This window comes from Strix aluco, chromosome 3, assembly GCF_031877795.1.
Source record: "Strix aluco isolate bStrAlu1 chromosome 3, bStrAlu1.hap1, whole genome shotgun sequence".
Lineage (NCBI taxonomy): Eukaryota > Metazoa > Chordata > Aves > Strigiformes > Strigidae > Strix > Strix aluco.
In genome coordinates, this window is record NC_133933.1 from 27,262,137 (window position 1) to 27,279,644 (window position 17,508).

At 34.8% G+C, this 17,508-nt stretch overlaps 1 protein-coding gene across 1 annotated transcript in view; it reads left to right on the forward strand.

Moving 5' to 3' along the window:
- Positions 1 to 17,508, forward strand: part of GPATCH2 (G-patch domain containing 2) — a 126,342-nt gene that overhangs the window by 90,196 nt on the left and 18,638 nt on the right. The window contains exons 7-8 of the mRNA XM_074817896.1: positions 78 to 117; positions 3,438 to 3,508. Of these exons, the coding sequence (XP_074673997.1) occupies positions 78 to 117; positions 3,438 to 3,508 (111 nt within the window). The remainder of the gene's footprint in view (positions 1 to 77; positions 118 to 3,437; positions 3,509 to 17,508) is intronic.

Sequence of the window (17,508 nt, forward strand, 5' to 3'; positions counted from 1 at the left end):
ACGCACAGACTGGTCATATGACAGCATGTGCTTTGTTAGTTATATTGTTAAACCTGTCTTTTCTTTTTCTCCCACAGCCACTGGTTTAGCCCTGGGGCTAGGAAGGAACATAGCCAGGTAAGAACTGCTTTGATCAAGAACAGTTTGCTTGAGATGTATAAAGGAATTTAACTACCTCTACTCCAGAGGTAGTGGGCTAATATTTTAAGAAATTATAAACAAAGCAGGTATGTTTTCATATTTTCTTGTAAAGAAACATATTAAAAGCACTGCATTTCAGAAAGTCCCTTAATAAAAAGTCTTTAATTAGTCAATTTCAGTTGTGTCTTTGAGTTTTAACAGGTTAAATGAAAAGTCTGATTATTTTTTTTAATTATTTTTGTTAATCATATTATCTCCAAATATTGCGTTTCTCAAAATGCTGGAAAGCAAAATATTTGACTCGCAAAATCAAGAAATACAGAACAGTAACAAGAGCGGGCAGGCTTCTACAGGAAGATCTTCAATTCCATTTTTCTGCATTTCATTGGTTAAAACAACCACAGCAGTAAAAAAGGAACTGGTAAATCTTCATCATGGTGCAGATATTGGTGAAAATATCTCACTAGTTTGTCGTCTGAGCCCTTACAATGTAGTCCCTAGGAGGTCCAAGCCTAGAGATGTGGTTGAGGAAATGTGAAGACACATTTAATATTTGTTGAACAATATAGCACATATTTCTTTAGCTTGTCTTCAGACATGGAGGAATACCTTTCTTTATGGATGGTAGTAAGGTTTAAACAGAACATACTGTCCAAGAACTATAAAATGTGAACGTAAGTCTGGTTTTATTTCATAAACTCTCTTCAACTCTTCAGTTGTAAAAGTAGCCATCATCAGTGCATTGAAATTTAAGACTAAAGTTCCATAGTACATTTTTTAAGTTGGTAAAAATTGATATAACACAGTTGATTTCATTAGATCTGTGTGAGCTTGCTAGTACATTTACAAATTTAATTGGATTTGAAACTTCAGAATGAAATAAGATCTATAGAATCTTGGACAGGTTCATCTTAGGATGATCCATCATGAACACTTGTAGCTCCAGTAAGTTGTAGTGTGTACTCTTTCCTGTCCCCTCCCCCTTCTTTTGAACTCCAGAGAAAGCCGAATCTCTCAGTTATATTACTTGCCAAAACTGCCAAAGTATATAAAACATAGTACAGTTTTAGCTGTAAATTGTGAACTTCTAACATGTTACAGTAAGCTGACTGACATCTAACATCTAAATAGATGGCTTTATATGATTCGTATTTAACTCTTATTATTTTGAAACACATTTCCTAGTAGAAGAAACACATCAAAAAGAGCATTTTAAATATTGAGCATACTTTGTCTTAATTCATCACGATAAAAAGTTCTCTTGGGCTAATCTTTATCCTATTCCTGAAATTTTGATGCTATAAGTAGTCAAATTTGCTAGGTTAGAATGAGTTTGAGTGATTTGGGGTTTTTTTAATTGATTTTTTTAATATATTGATTGTCTCACATAACAGAGTAGTTCACTGAAGATGTGCTGTTTACTTCTTTAAAAGTTTCTAAGCATAAAACAATATGGAAGTTTCCGTGCTGAGAAATACATTAACTTACATCATACATACTGGCCATATCCATTCAGCATAGAGTGTGAGAAACATCTGCTTTAGCTGGTGTATAATCACAAATTAATTCATTTTTCTCAGATAATAGTAGATTTGAATTAATTTTAAATTTTATGTGTTTATTTCATATTTCCTAAGAGCTGTGTTTTCAGAGCTTATCTGAAGATCACTGTATTTGTAACTTGCAGATTATAAATGAATTTGAAGTAAACCTAATGTCATCAAATAATATAGGGGGTACTGGTAGATAATGGGTTATTTCTTTTAGACAAGTAAAAGAAATGAGAATGATGGTGCAATGTAATTATGACAATTTTGGCAGCCTATAAATTTCTCACTGAATTTGTGAAGATTCATAGTGTATAACTATTGGCTGCATAGCTTTACTACTTTCTTTTTTAATTAATTTCTGGAGTGCAAGTTATGTTAGAACACAAGTAATTAACTAGCTAAATTTAAAGTCTGGCAGGTGATCTGTATTTATACATGCTATAACTACACTTTACTTATCAGCCAGAGAATATTGGTAACAGTAAGACTGTTCTCCTTAAATTGATCATGAAATGATTGTATGAATGTCATACTGGTAAAAACTGTGACTACATTTAAATATGAATTGTAAGTGCTCTGATTCATTGACACTAAGAAAATTAAAAAAATACTTTGCCAAAGTATATCAGAATAAGGTGTCTTACCTTTATGTATCATTCAGATTGTCTTATAAAAACAGGCGGCACTATTTTACTGCATCTAGGAACTAGATAGTTGAAATGATGAGGAGCACACCTTATACAAGAAGCAAGCTATAGAGAGTTGGGGAAAACATAATCAAGTTTAATTTTATAGATAGGTGTCATTTTTTGGAGTCCATGCTCATGTACAACATTAAGGTGTGGTTGGCCAAGTCCTAAATTACATAATTTTCTAATTTCCAGTGGACTTTTAAATGTGTTTGCTGTGAATATTAGATCCGTTTACCTGTAGTCTGTTTCTAAACATTCTTTCATTCTATATTTTCTTCAATATATGACTAGTTTCAAGAAACATGTATTTTTTTGTACTGTCTAGTTTTAATTTCTTTGATGTAACTTTCTGACAGTCATTTTTTACTGTTACTGCCACTTTACTCATCCTGACAAATATCATAATGCTGGAAATAGACTTCTGAGTATTGGAGACAGTCTGAATGAAAAGTCTTCCTTTATTTGTCTAAAAATAAAAAGAATGAATTGCAACTTGTTCCAGAAACTGAGTCACCGTTTCAGTTAAATGAATCCTTCATTATTCCTACTTGCCCACCATTATGGGAAGCTTTAATACCATGTTTTTGTTGATTCTGCAACTTTCAAATTACAAAAGCTCCTGGGGCTTAGAGGAGTTTATAACTGTTTCATAACAGCTTAGATACAAGTGCCAACCTGAATAGTTTTTCATAATTTAAGTATTCTCCAACAGTTTTTGTTGTACAATTTTTAAAATTTAAATTGAAATTGTGAAAATTGTAAAATTTTACAGTGAAATTAATTGTTAAATTATGAACTGCATTGCTTTCTAATGTGCTTTGAGAATGTTTTAATTTTTACATTTTCAATTATTTAGGAATTTTAAATTGTTGGATATAACTTGAAATATTAGCAATTATTGTAAAATTCTATTAGATGTTCATCTCAGAGTCTTGGGTAAAAAGTATTGAAAGATTACTCAAGACAGGAAAGAATGGCATTGTCAGGGTAACATTTCTGAAAAGCAAATAAAGGCATAGCTTGTGAGACTATTCTGAACATTTTTTTTTAATAGCTTCAACTCTTGCGAGACAACAGATCGGAGAGAGGACACAAGAAGAACAGCTCTGTAAAAACAGCTAGCAGGTAAGTTAGTGCTGCAGTTGTTAATACTGTTTATGAATTTGTTGATTTCTTAACTCAGATTTTTATATAAGAAATTACACCATTCTTTTGGGGTATTTTCAGAAGTCTTCTGGTTTTTTATGATTTACTTTCAAGAAATTCTTCTATATGGCATAATTTTTGCCTAAAATGGGTATTAGACTTTACTGGTGACTATATCCAACTACACTTACTAAACTTAATCTCTTTAGTAGATATCAGAATTAAACGGATGCCAAAGTGAGGTTTGTGTTTCTGGCATTTAAGTGCTGAAAATGTATAAAATTACCATTATGCATACATACTTTTGAAATCAAGAAGATAGCTCAAATACTGTAACACTTAAATTGTTTTTATATCATATTTTGACAATAAAAATGTCATTGTGAAGACTTATTAAAAACTAATCTAGTTCCATCCTCTAGCTTTTTTCCTCCCACTCAACAGACAAAAAATTCAACACTAAACTGATGGGCACTGGTCTAGGAGTCTGTTCCTAGAGGGTTTTTTATGTACATGTTACCTGCTGAATCTCTTCTGCCAAAAAATTATTTTAATTCTAGGGGTTTTTTTTAAAGTGAGAAACTACAGAAATATTTCCCTTCCTATGCGCAACACCTTACACAATTTTTATATTGTTCTGTTAAAGATGACAATGTGCTATTAAATGACTTTTTGAAAAAAGTTTATAATAGATTTATATCATCATGTAATACTATAGTTTTGAGTGAGATGGTTGTCTTTCAGACACTTGTCTTCTAGTATATGTGTGGTCATCCTGAAATAAGTTTTTAATACTGTTAAATACTTACTTTGATGAATATCTGGAAGGGAGACCAGTACTTCTTTCAAAAACATACATATTAAATATGAATCTATGTAATTGTATACAAGTTCTGGTTACATGCTCTAAAACATTGGTTATGCAAGTGTTGGTCATTCATCTTCAGAAAGCTTTGTCTATTAAATCTTTTATATTAATTCAAAAAAATCAGAAAAAAAATTCCGCATATGTTTTCTGGCAAGTGCACTTGTTAAATCATATTTTTGCTCAGAATTTTAGAATGAGTTCACTTTAGATATAAATTTTCACCATAAACACACTCTGAGAGTATAAAGTGGATATAAAGTGAGCAGTAAGAAGTAGATTAATTTTTAAGTACTTTTAGGATCTTTTTTTATGCTGCAGCAATTTAAAATGGTGTTTGAGGAATCAGTCATAACTTACGTCTTGTTATTCTGACCAGTGAAGCTCTTGTGAAGTGATTGCTACCTACACAAGCAGTTAGAGAGATTTAAAATGGTGTTAAATAGCTGAAGTGATCTTCAGCTGTTCTTCATGTCCAATCAGCAGTAGACTATTATCCCAGTAAACATCTGGCAGGCTTGTGTAGAAGCAATAGGTGGCAAGTCCAAGACTGAAGACTGGCATTTTCCATAAAATATCTGTAATATCAAAGTAACACTTACATAAACAATTATTATGACATACATAATACCACAGTATATTATCATACTGTAATACCCTTAAAAACGGCAAGGTCACCTGCTAACATCTCCTGGTACCATCATCTCTGTTTTCAAAGGCTTTTTCCTCCGGATGGAGCCAGGTTATTTCAAAACAGTTATTTGTACTTCTTCAAAAAAACACCGCTTTCTCTGCCTACCACAGAAACTTTACTATGGATTCTTTAAAGTGACTTGAAGAGAAATTCTCAAATTTCCATGAAAACGAAATTTGTAACAGGCCATCTGCTGTCTTAGAATATCAAGTCATATACACCTTACAAGACGCATATTGAACAAATTTTAACATTCTTGCTACAGTTTAGCTGCTGAAAATAAAAATTTAATTTGCACAATGTGCAAATGTTTCTCTCTCAGGCCAATAGCATGTCAGGTGACTACTTTCTTCCTATAGTTTAAGTGTTAACCTAAAATAGTGCTTTTTATCAAAAGCTGTTACAACCAAAATAGAGATTGAATTTCAGATATATAGGAACACCACAAAATGAATACATAGTGCATCTCCTCATATGTACCTCATAGTACCTATCCTCATTCAGTTCAAAACAATTCCTCTGTATTCTGTTCCTTACAAATGAAATTCATGGTGTGTAGTGACATATGTCAGATTTATCTGTGGTTAATATTGAAGGCAGATTTTGTTATGACTTAATTTTAAATTATCACTTCTACCAAAGGGGTTAATCTTAGTTTTGACAATACAGGGAAGGAAAATGTTTCTGCTTAACAAGTTACCTATAGAAACTACTGGTTTAGTAGCAAATATTGTTCAGAGTTAATAAAATGGTGAATGTCACCTTAGTTGCGAATGTGCATCTTTGTTACTATGTATGAAATCATCATATGGAAATCTGTCATTTAGATTTTTGCATGTGCCCAAATACTTTAAAAGCCACTGAACTACAATGATACCAATCAAATATCACAAGGTTGTTACAGAATTAAGTAACATTGTAGTAAATCTTTAATTATTTCAGTGTACTACATGCATATGCAGTTAAATCTTCTGTTGAATGCAAGTCTTGACTCACACCTGAAAGTCTGAAGCTGTCTAAAATTGACTCTAAATTAGTTCTTGCATGTGCTAAGCTATTACAGTTGACACATCAAGGTAATTCAGATGAGTAACCCCCTTAACAAGAGGCATACAAAAAGTTATGGCTGTGACCTTATTTTGTCTTACTGTTTGTTGCTAAATGCAGTGATAGAACAGCAGCAGTGGGTAAGTATTGGACATTCTATAAAACTATTGTACTTATCCAGAATACAGTTTAATCTGCTTTTATTGCAAGACTGAATTTCTCTGGGTCTCTGTTTTCACACAACATTTCTTGTTGTGGGACTATCTTTTGTTTGCTGTTGTGGAAGACCTTTTTTCTGGGTTTTGTATGTATATGGATATGTATGTGCACACACATTTTTCTGTGCTTGTCTTGACTTTTCTTACCCCTTTTGGATGACTGAACACAGTTCTTGTCTCAGCATGTAGACAGTATGTAAATACCCATATTACATTAGATCAGTGACTTGTGGAATAATTTACTCTGTAAATACATCAGAAAGGTGTGGAGCTCTAAGCACGGTGGTGATCTGCAGCTGTCTCTTTGTGGTGAAATAATACTGATACGTTCTGGGTGAGCTTTACTGTACTGGGTTGCTTGTATTAGGTTTGTTCTGTCAAAATTAATAATAATGAGCCATTCCTATATAAACTGACATGAACTTTTACTAGTGGCAAGATAATTAGATTGAGAACTGTTGATATAGCTACTGATGAACCAAATGTTAAGGAGGCGGACAGTCCTACACCATAAAACTTAGAACCTGCATACACCATAAAACTTAGAACCTGCATAGATTATATTATGCTGATACAGTTCAACACATGTGATCTTCTGTATTCGACACATTTACATGTATATTTATGCTACCTTTACAGATAAGCTTTAATCTACAGATACGTAGTTTTCCCATTAATTATTTAAATTATATAAAAACTACTAAATAATACTGGTTTAGAAGCTGCATTTATTTCTCCTGTATAGCCTTTGAAACAGTTCTCTGTTTACATTATCTCTCTGCATTAGGACAGGAACAGTCCCCTCCCCAATCCAGCTACATTGCTTAAAGGTGTTTATTCTTCCAGTTGCTTGTTTTCATCCTCTACTCTTTTGCCAGGAAAGAAGGTTTTTTTGTTTTCATTTTTTTTAATATGCTTTGGGCAAAACCAGCCTGGTTAGTTCAACTCACCTATTTAAATTAAATTGGCTGGTTTTGTACAAACCATATTAGGGAGTACTCACATGATTTGTTCCTCCGGCAGAGCTGTGGAGATGATAATCTCCAGCAGATGTGTGATAACAAATAGCTTGGGATAGTAATGTCTTCATCTGGCGCAGTTGTTAGCAGACCAAATGTCTGTCTGTAGCCTGAGGCTGTGGGCAAACAATTGAACATGATTGAGTTATGGCGAGTTAACAAGTTGGTGCTTGGCAGCTGAACTGCCATAGCTGATCATGTGCTCATTGTGTGCCTGCTCCCGTCATGAGGCAAAACACATTTTCTTAAGTCACCTTTGTAAAATTTTATAAAAATGAGTTCTACCTAAAGAATATTCCCCAGGGTTGAGCTTCATTTGGTCAGCAGTGGAGACAGCATTGAATGGTATTTTGCTGAGCTGCTATAACATGATTTTGAACATGAGATTGTATTGATAAATATATGGGGGACCTCCATCACACAACTGTCTGCCTGTCTCTTAATATTTAATGTACTTATCCTCACAATACCCTTATGAAGTTAGAAAGTATTCTTATCCTCATTTGACTATCTGAATAACCAGAAATAACCAGAAAACAGCTCTAGTACAAACCAGTTAGCCACTTCTTGTGGCTGCAAAGTAGACTATAGCTTAAAGTAGAGGTAGTACTTTGATATTTCTTTAAAAATCAGCAGGAGCCACCTACTCAGCCATTACTATAATCTGGCAGGAGAACTGTGTGCCCGTCATCCAATGATCACCTGTTGCTGCTCTATTTTAAGCTGGCAAGAAGTCTCTGAGGACTTCTCCTGCCATGGTGAATAGCACAGACTGAAATGCAGGTCCTTGCACGTGTGGAGGAGACACTCAGGAAAGCAGACTCTGGAAGTAGTACGAGAACAGTTATGTAAAAGAAACATGTCAGATGCAACTAAATGGTGATAAGTGTCAATAAAACTCCAGAATATTAGTCAAAGCTCCCCCTTGTTTTCTGCAACTGTCTCTTTCCCTCCTTTCTCTAGTTGTTCTCAATCCTGTTTAAATATGTACCTTGTGTTTGCTACAAGAGGATGACTCAGGTATTTTCACTTTTTATGACTAACAGTATTCTCTATGAATTAGTATTTAAAGAGGCTCCTAAGAAGAAAAATAACACCAAACTTGTTGAGGGCTTTTCAAAAGTGTATTACTGCTTTGGTTAGAAATACAGCTTTCGATCTTTCCCAGTTTGGAAGGGAAACCCTTATTTGTACAGCACTTGTTCATTTTCATGTGATAATATGCATCATGGTACTTTTTTACACAGATGTGACAAATAGCACTACAGCTGCTCTTTATTTGATCTTCTAAAGAGACAAAAATGTGCAAGGATTCTGCCTGCTCCCTCTTTCCCACCGTGTCATCTGTTGTTTGGGAAGGAGTCCTAATTTGCAGCAGATACAAAACTATTTGTCGAGTTGCAGGTTTGCCAAAAATAAATGAAACCATTAATTACTACATTTTTTGAGCAGCTGTTAATGGATTGGGATAAGAAAACTGTACATTAGGCTACTGGTTAATTACAAGAACTGTAATTGTTTAATGTGGCTTTTGCGGAATGAAATTACAATACCAGAGGAGGTAAATTCAACCAGTTTTTGAAAATTGTATGTGAAAACGTGCACATACTTACACTGCAGTAAAGCTAAGGAATGCATAGCTGTTTTACTAGGTGATTCACTTCTACCATCACATGAACACATATTCTCAACAAAAATACTTTAAAAGAAAGTAATATTTAAACACACCTTTTAATTCAAGTGTAAAATTATTAAAGTTAATATCTTTTAACCCCAGAGCTAATAATGTGGGAGATTCAGATATAACATTAAAATTCAAATGTGTTTACATCATTAGAAATTAACAACTAAGCAGTTTTATCTCCTCTTTGGAGTGCCATGAAGCAGTAACTGTGCTGTTATGATTGGTGCTTAATAATATTTGCAGTTCCAGATTAAATTATGTGAATGTTTGAGGACACATTGCTTTCCTCCCTTGCTGTCACGCTCAGGGACAACATTATTTTATCAGTTTAGTATTTTTATTCTCTGGGAAGAATAAAAGGTGGTGCCATTTTGGAAGAGGGCAATTCCTGATTGTGTTTTCTATACTGCCTCATTTTTAAGGTCCCAAAAAGATTTTCATCTGGGAGAGGGGAATGGGGCAACAATGGTTTGATTGTTTTTTCAAAATGTAGCCAGTATTTGATACTTTAATTTTATGGAAATATTCAAGCCTCAGTATTGGTTCATGGATAGATTTAAAGTATCCATTGATTAAATGAATATTAGTCACTAAGTGTCTTAAAAGTGTCATATTTTAATGCAACTTTCATAATGAGAACATTTGCAAAAATAGCAGAAACTCTGAAGAGCCCATGTTCTGCTTTGAAAGTACATTTTTCCTTATGATCTGAGCAGTTTCATAGCATCTTTAGTGCAAAACTAATTAAGTACAAAACCACAAGCCAAATTTCATTGTTATTGCACTAAAATCTAATACACTTTATAATATTGTATATAAATACGATGCTAAATGATACTGAAAATTTGTCATTTAAAATTCAATTCCAGGTACACGTGAGTATGTTAACTAACAGGAAGTCAATTAGTCCTGATTTTAAAAAATACATATAATTAAAAAATCAGATAACCTCCAGAAATTATGTACTTCTGGATCCTCCTGAAGTACCATCTGGATTGAATTTTCCCCTGAATGAATTGATAGCAAATGTCTCATTTTCAAGTACCTGAATTTTAGCACATGGTATGCTTGTTTCTCACACTCAACTGCATTAGACTCTTTTTTAGCTCCAGAGCTCAGGCTTTGGTTGTCTCAGCTTACCTGTTAAAATGTTAATAGCATAAGGATAAAGTTAATTTGGGCTTCAGAGGTGTGAAGACCCTTCCTGCTGTTTAAGGTCTGAGCGGGAACTATGTGCAATAACTTGCACTGTAATTCCACAAACTATTTAACGTATTGTTAAGCAGCATTGCAATCAAAAAAGGTTGTTTTGCAGTGTTTTTCCACCACTCATTTGTCCCAACATCTCCTGCACCACAAGAAATGCGGTGCAGATGTGCCTACCTGGTTCACCACACAGGCACATGAAAGCTGCATACTGCAAACATAAGGGTGAATAGCCATGCCTCAAGGAAGGGTGGGTTTGCCTCTTTCTGTTCTTATTGTAAATTAAACTGTTTGTGCAATTTTTACATTGAGTTCCTACTAATCTTGAAGAAATCCCTGTATCTTGCATCCACTACTGTACATTCAGTAAAATTCTGAGGCATAGGCACGCTGACTTCTATTCAGACTGTGGTTTTGTGTAAGGAGAGAAAGAGTTTAGAAGGAAACTTGAGTAGTTTGTTTCAAGTTACATAAAATTTTCATGTTTATTTTCTTTCTTGATGTTGTGAAATTGTGATCATTTATTGTAACAATACATTTCAGCCTATTTGGAAACTGACAGTAACTGTCCTGGCTAAAGGGAAGCGAAGGACACTGTTCAGCCTGCTGATTTTTGGATTTTGGAATTAGTTTTGCCATTCTCTTGTTACTTCATATGCATGTTTTAAAGTGTTGATATTGCTAATTAATAATATAGAGCAGAAGGACAGAAGTAAAGTTTTTGCAATTAAAGAATTTTGAAACTAAAAAGGAACAAAAAAAGTCAATTTTTCTCTAACTTTCTCTTACCTGCTCACATTTGTTATTAGAAAGTCAAATTTTGCGTTCACTCTTCTACACACAGACCCCTTGTACTCAGTGGGGTTGCATGACAGTTACTAAGGGGAATGGGTGCAGAATGTTAGGAAGCATAGTTTGCTTAATGTTCAGTCTCAGCTTTAGGGATTTAATTTTTTCCCCCCTCACCCCAACTTACATACAGTTCTATCTTTGTTTATCAGATTATTGACTGAATTGTAACTCTTATATCTTGACCAGACAATAAGATTGTTTGAAGAGCTGTTTCTCAAGCGTAGTATTAAAATAGGGAAGTGAAAAAGATTAAGGAGGAGAATGATGTTGGGGTCCAGCTGCAGAGTTGTTATTTTCTTAAAAGTGATTGGCAGGCAGTAGGTCAAGGACTGACCACAATGGTTGTAATATGACAAAAAGCTGCTGGATCGCTGGTCCAGATCTAGGTCTGAATGACTGATTAAAAATCATTACTTTGCACTGGCTATTTACCTACATTAATTGAATTACTGGTCTCTTAGAATGGACCACATTCATTCCAGCTAGCCACGCTTGCTCACCTTCCCAGCACAGAGGTGGAGAAAGAAATTGGCATACAGGTTGAGTGTTGAGTGCTTCCAACCTGATAAGACATTTTCTTTCTTCCATTTTTGAGCGACTGTATTAGATACTTGGATTTTTAGTGTTACTTCTTGTTCCATACCTGTTTTAAAAATAAAGGATTTTGAGTATGACACTAATGTTTGCAGTAATTTAACCTAACTCTATATATGAGTGTAATCCAGAACTTTAAGATGTGTTTTTTAATGTCTTTTCAACAAAATACATTTGTCCTGCACTGAGTTTATTTAGTGAATGTCATACTTAGTAAACAAATATGTATCCAGAAATATCTGGAAGAAATAATGTAGCTGAGTAAGGTATCAAGTCCTTCCATGGAAGTATCTGTTCAAGCCCATGGTGCTCAAGTTGTAAAGATACTTTCCATATCACTTCAGAGCAGGATCAGGGCCCATATCTCTTGGATATCAACAATGTTGTTGAAAGATGAAGAAAAAACCAAAGAATATTTGCTTTAGAATTTGTGAAACAATATTGTCTTGTAACAGGATGGTATTCTATTACTGCAATCTGTTTTCTAACTGTTTCAACATTTCATGAATATGAGCATTATTTTTATCAGGTGTTACTTGACACAAAACAATAATGGAACTTACTGTCAAAAATACTTAGAAATATTCTGAATACAAAATTTATATTCTGAATGAGTCTAAATATTCATTTCCTGTCTTGAAAATGTGAAATCATGTCATTTGATGAAGAAAACTGTAAGTTTTAGCTATTTAATTTTTGACAGAAGTGGATTTTTGGTTTTATTCCCTCACTGTTCCTTGGTGACTTGTTTGTACACCAAGATATTGGTTTGGATTTGCCTTTGTGTAATTCATATACTTTTGATCAATTCCAACTCATGGCCAATTATATTACACTAAATTAACATAATTCAACAGATGTTGATATTTAAATGTTTTCTGGCATTCACATTTTGGACAGCTGTCTTAGAGCTTGGGGAAAAGGCAAACATTTAGAGTTAAATGCTGAACATATGCTTAAATTACTAATTAGAAGCAAGAAAAAACAATGCATTATCCTTTCTGAGGGCAGTAGGCCTCTACTACAGAAATTTTTTTTAGAGACTCAAATCACAAATAAAGTGCATAACTGACTTGGATTGGGTGTCAAAACATATGTAGCGATGTAAGTTTTTATTTTCCGTTGTGTTTGCTAAAATTATGCCAATTTGGAGTTGAATGTGTAGATTTGTAGAGTTCAGGTAGATTTTGGATGACTACTGTGTCTGAATGACACTTAAAAGTGCTGAAAAAGATAACAGAAAGGAACGTATTAGAATATAGTATTAGGTGATGAGGTAATCTGATTGGGCCAGGGGAAGATTGTATTCTTCGCATAATAGGATTGCACTAGGACTTTCAATAATACCGGTATGTCACCCTTATGTTTAAAGTTATGTTGTGAACAGATTGGCATAGTGTAAAAGGAGTTGCATGGTTTTATCACATCTGTTTAAGATTTAATAAAAGGAAAATAAAGTGCGTAGCTCTTCTGGTTAATGTAATAGTTTTTCACACTTGTGAAGGCAGATGAAACAATCTGTTGTATAGATGATGTCATTCTTTAGTTTCCGATTGCCAGGAATCTGTCTTCCAATATTGTGTATCACCAATGCTGCTTTCACAGTTTCCATAAAAGCTGTGAAGGTTCTTCTCATTCTCTGAGAGGGTTTGATGGAAATAGAGATAGACCTAATGTACAGCCTGAGCATATGATCTCAGTGTCCCATTATCAAAAGTGTATTTTTTCCAGGTGAGGAACTGTTCACCAAGAATGCAGCTGTTACAGCAGCTTTGTTGTAGACTGTGGTCTGGCATTTAATATACTGACTGCCCAGATTGCTGCATGTGACGTGCTTCTGTAACAAATAACAAAATAGATTTCAGACACTAATTTGACCTGAAGTCGGGTAAATGTGTACTGAGTGAGGTGTATCTCAAATGTTCTTAACAAAACATTGCTGGGTTGTTTTTCATGATTGCCCTATACCATGCTAAGATGTGGAGTCCAGATCTTCATTGTTAAAGCAACTGTTTTGTTCACTCTTTTCTATCTTCATCTACTCCCCAGAAATGTTGACCTCAAAGTAGTGTCTTGTGCATGTACTGGAAGTGCATATGCACTGTGCATACTTGAGAGAGTGAAAGAATGTCAGTACCTTCTTCAGAATGGACAAGGTGCCATCCTCGCATGTGCCCCACGAACAGTTAATTACCACATATGTTGCTTTTCTCAAGGTGTTCAAATGGAGACCAGAGGCTGTGTCCATGTTTTGGCCAAGCTGTGTACTACAAGGGAACGAGGAAATGTTTCCTTATAAAATTCCTTAGCCATTGTTTTTCATATATTTTTCCTCAAAAACAAACATGCCTTGCATATTTCAGTGTAATATTATGAAATCATCATGCATCTTTTCTGTAGTTATATTGAGATACATGCCAGAGGCAAAGATTAGAAGTATTCATTATAACTAGATAATACAGAATCGTCTTCCCAAATTTACAGCACCAGTTGCCTAGTACATGTATTTGACATGATACCTTTTGATTAAGTGCATACTTCTGGAGACTCGGTCAAATGGAAGTGTAGAATTTTGTGTTCATCTTACCTAATCAGCTAATTGGACATTTAGAGATACATATATAACAGTTTTTTAATGGTATTTACGTCTAACCTCATCATAAACTCATGATCATGGACTCAGATGCTCTTGAAGCCATTGTCTGCCACTTCTGGAGATTTAGAAAGGTACAGTAAGAGTTAAAGATGATCCAAACTGTCTTATTTAAGCAGTGCAGATCAATGCATTTCCATTGGCCACCAGATACAGCAGTGTCTACATTTTAAACCATGTAAGAAGTGAAATAATCTGTACTACAGGTCCATTCTGTGTAAGGATATGAGAACCATTTCTGTAATATTTTTGTGTAAAAGGTATTTAAATAATGGGAGATTTGCTGAGATTATTCTTTGATTTTATAAAGTTGAGCTGTTCCACACAATCAACTTTTTTTAATCATTTTTTTGGCTTGCTTCTCTGTTATGCAGTTGTGAGGTCTGTTTTTTTCATTTTTAACTGCTTCTGTGAATATTGCTTCACACACTCCCTACTCAATTTGAATTTATAAGAAATTGTCTGCTTATTTCAAGCTTAAAGTGAGTTGTGTTCCTCACTGCATTCTCTCTTCGGTCATATCCATATTCATATCTATTTCATATCTATATTTTAAGACAGAACTGACAGTTTCAGTTAGATTTTCTCTTCGGAATAATTCTCTCAAGTCCCTTCTAAAATGCCATCCAGTCAACTCTTACCTTATTGTAATCTCTTGTGAAAGAAGTTCACTTAGAAACTTTTATCAAGCCTCTCCATTAGCTGAAGCATTCAGTGGTGATAAACTTGAAGAGTTCTACAGCCATCTGCAGGAATGCACTGATACTGTGGCAGAACGGTGTGTCACTATTTGCTGGGGATTTGTTCCTCAGGTGAGAGAGATGTTAAGTGGAATATAAGGGATAGGCAAGTATTGAGCATTACCAATTCATCTAATTCTGAAATAGAAATCAGTCTTCTTGAAAACATTATTGCATCATAGTAATATGCTGCATAGAATTTTCCAAGTTAGAGTTACAGAAAAGTAATAAATACTGTTAAACAAAAAACACACTCTTCTACATCTGCCTTTGTTAGTAATCAGTACTTTTATGCATTTTTGACAGAAACAGAACATAAAACCATCACCTCCATTACTTACAAGCAATCTTAGCAATGTCATAGTGTCATCTGCTAAGTGGTTTGACACTAAATATACTAAGGGACCAAATTAAGTTTGCCTTCAATGATGTTGTAACCACCGGCACAATTACAGTGCACCAACAAAAGCAACTGCCCTGATATCAAATAAAGCATTGCAGCTTGCAAGGAAAGTGACAGCTGCTAACAGCAGACAAAGTGATCAACAGACATGTTGCTACAATGAGACATATAAACATGCAAACATTTTGTATTAAATACACTGGTACACAGAGCTCCCCCAAATGAGATGGCAGTCTTGCTAGTTTAGGCCATTGTACTAGTGCATATGAAGCTGTCTGCTGTGTAACACTGTTTTCATTGCATCTTTCTGAAGAGACTGTGGAACAATTACTGAGTTTGAATGGGTTTTTTTTAATTCAGGGGAGAGGGGTTTTTTTAGCATTTTGGTGGGATTCGGCGGTTTTCTTTTTTTTACATATGGGATGATAGTGATTACAGAAGCATGTAATAAATCAGAGAGCTAGAACTCATGTTCAGGAGTAACTGCTGTCCTACACCCTTTTTATTGTACTATCCTTCTCAGTGACTGGACTGCTGAACTTAGAACTCTGATAGCGGCAAAGGTGATAACTACTAGTGAAAGAGCTCAGAACCACTTTGTGTACTCAGTTGCTCAGAAGGTGGGTTGCAGTTAAAGCAGTGCAGCTGTAGGTTCCCCCACAGAACAGACATTTATTTGGGGAATGTAACCAAATGGTCCATTGACTGCAGAGGTCAGGATAGATAGAAATCTGACATAGCCTATTACAAATGTCTTGGAGAGGTGAACATGTGTAACTGCAGAAACGGTATTCATCAAAAGTCTTTGCTTACTGAGCTATAAAAATTACAGGAAAAGAGATTGTGTCGTGTAGGCATGAATAGAAATGTTTGGGGAGCTTAAAGAGACTAGGCATGTTACCATAGTAAGGGCAATTACCTTGAAAAAAGAAATTATAGGGAGACTATTTAAGGAGGAGGTAACAAAAATTTCTGTTAGAGTGAATGTTTGTCACAAGAATGCATAGATGCTTGTGAATTGTTTTACATGTCATTGCTTCTAGAAAAGTATTTGCTGTATCAAAACTATTTTTATTGTGTTTATTATTTATTATTTCGATAGCTTTTTTGTTGTTATGCCTTCGCACTCTGTCTTTGGTTTTGAGGATTTTATTTACCATACAGAAAGGAGAAACCAAACACTGTGTGCAAGACAAAAAATGAATAAAAACTGACAGTGGCTTTTCCAGTGGTTTTGTTTAATATGTTGAGGCATGACACAACAACAACAAAAAAATTCTTGGCATGCTAGTGTAAGTTCACACCAGCCTGGCTTCTGCAGCCCTCTTATTTCCCTCTGCCACAACTTTGCCTCTGCTATGACACTTGCAGGCCTGCTCGGCCGTGGTGCAGCTGATGCCCTGTCCATGCTCATATTTTTCTTATTGACAGTGAGTGTTCTTGCCAAACGCCAGGGACCATAGTCACATCTGTTTGTCTCCCAAGCTTGTCTGAGGCTGCTTGGGAACACTTTTTATCCAGAGGGCAGCTTTAACTAGGCCTAATACTCTGAAAAGCCTCTATTTGTAAATGCATACAATGAGGCGACAAGTTCCTGTTGTCTTTCCTTTAAAATTATTCCATTTGACACTGCTTGCTCTAGTCCCTGTCACCAGCATATCAAAAGCCAAGTTTTCAGGCAAGGTGGTCTTAACAAGTTTTATTTTTTCCCTAATAAAATGCCTAGCTTCCCTCCAGAGCACTATTTATAAATGATAGCTGGAAGCAAGCTAGGGGTAAGTAGAGAGAAGTCAGGCAAATAGCTTTCTTCCTTTCTGTAATCTGCACTTTTCTGATTTAATGCTGAGAAACATAATGCTGAACTGAGCCTGATTGAGGGTCAGAGTTCTCCCTACTTTATAATACCCCCATTACAAGCATTTCAAAATGTACTGTGCAGCTTCAGAATACCACATTTTGTCTAACCTGCCAGTTCCAGAGCAGTGATAGTTCTTGTCTGTTCCT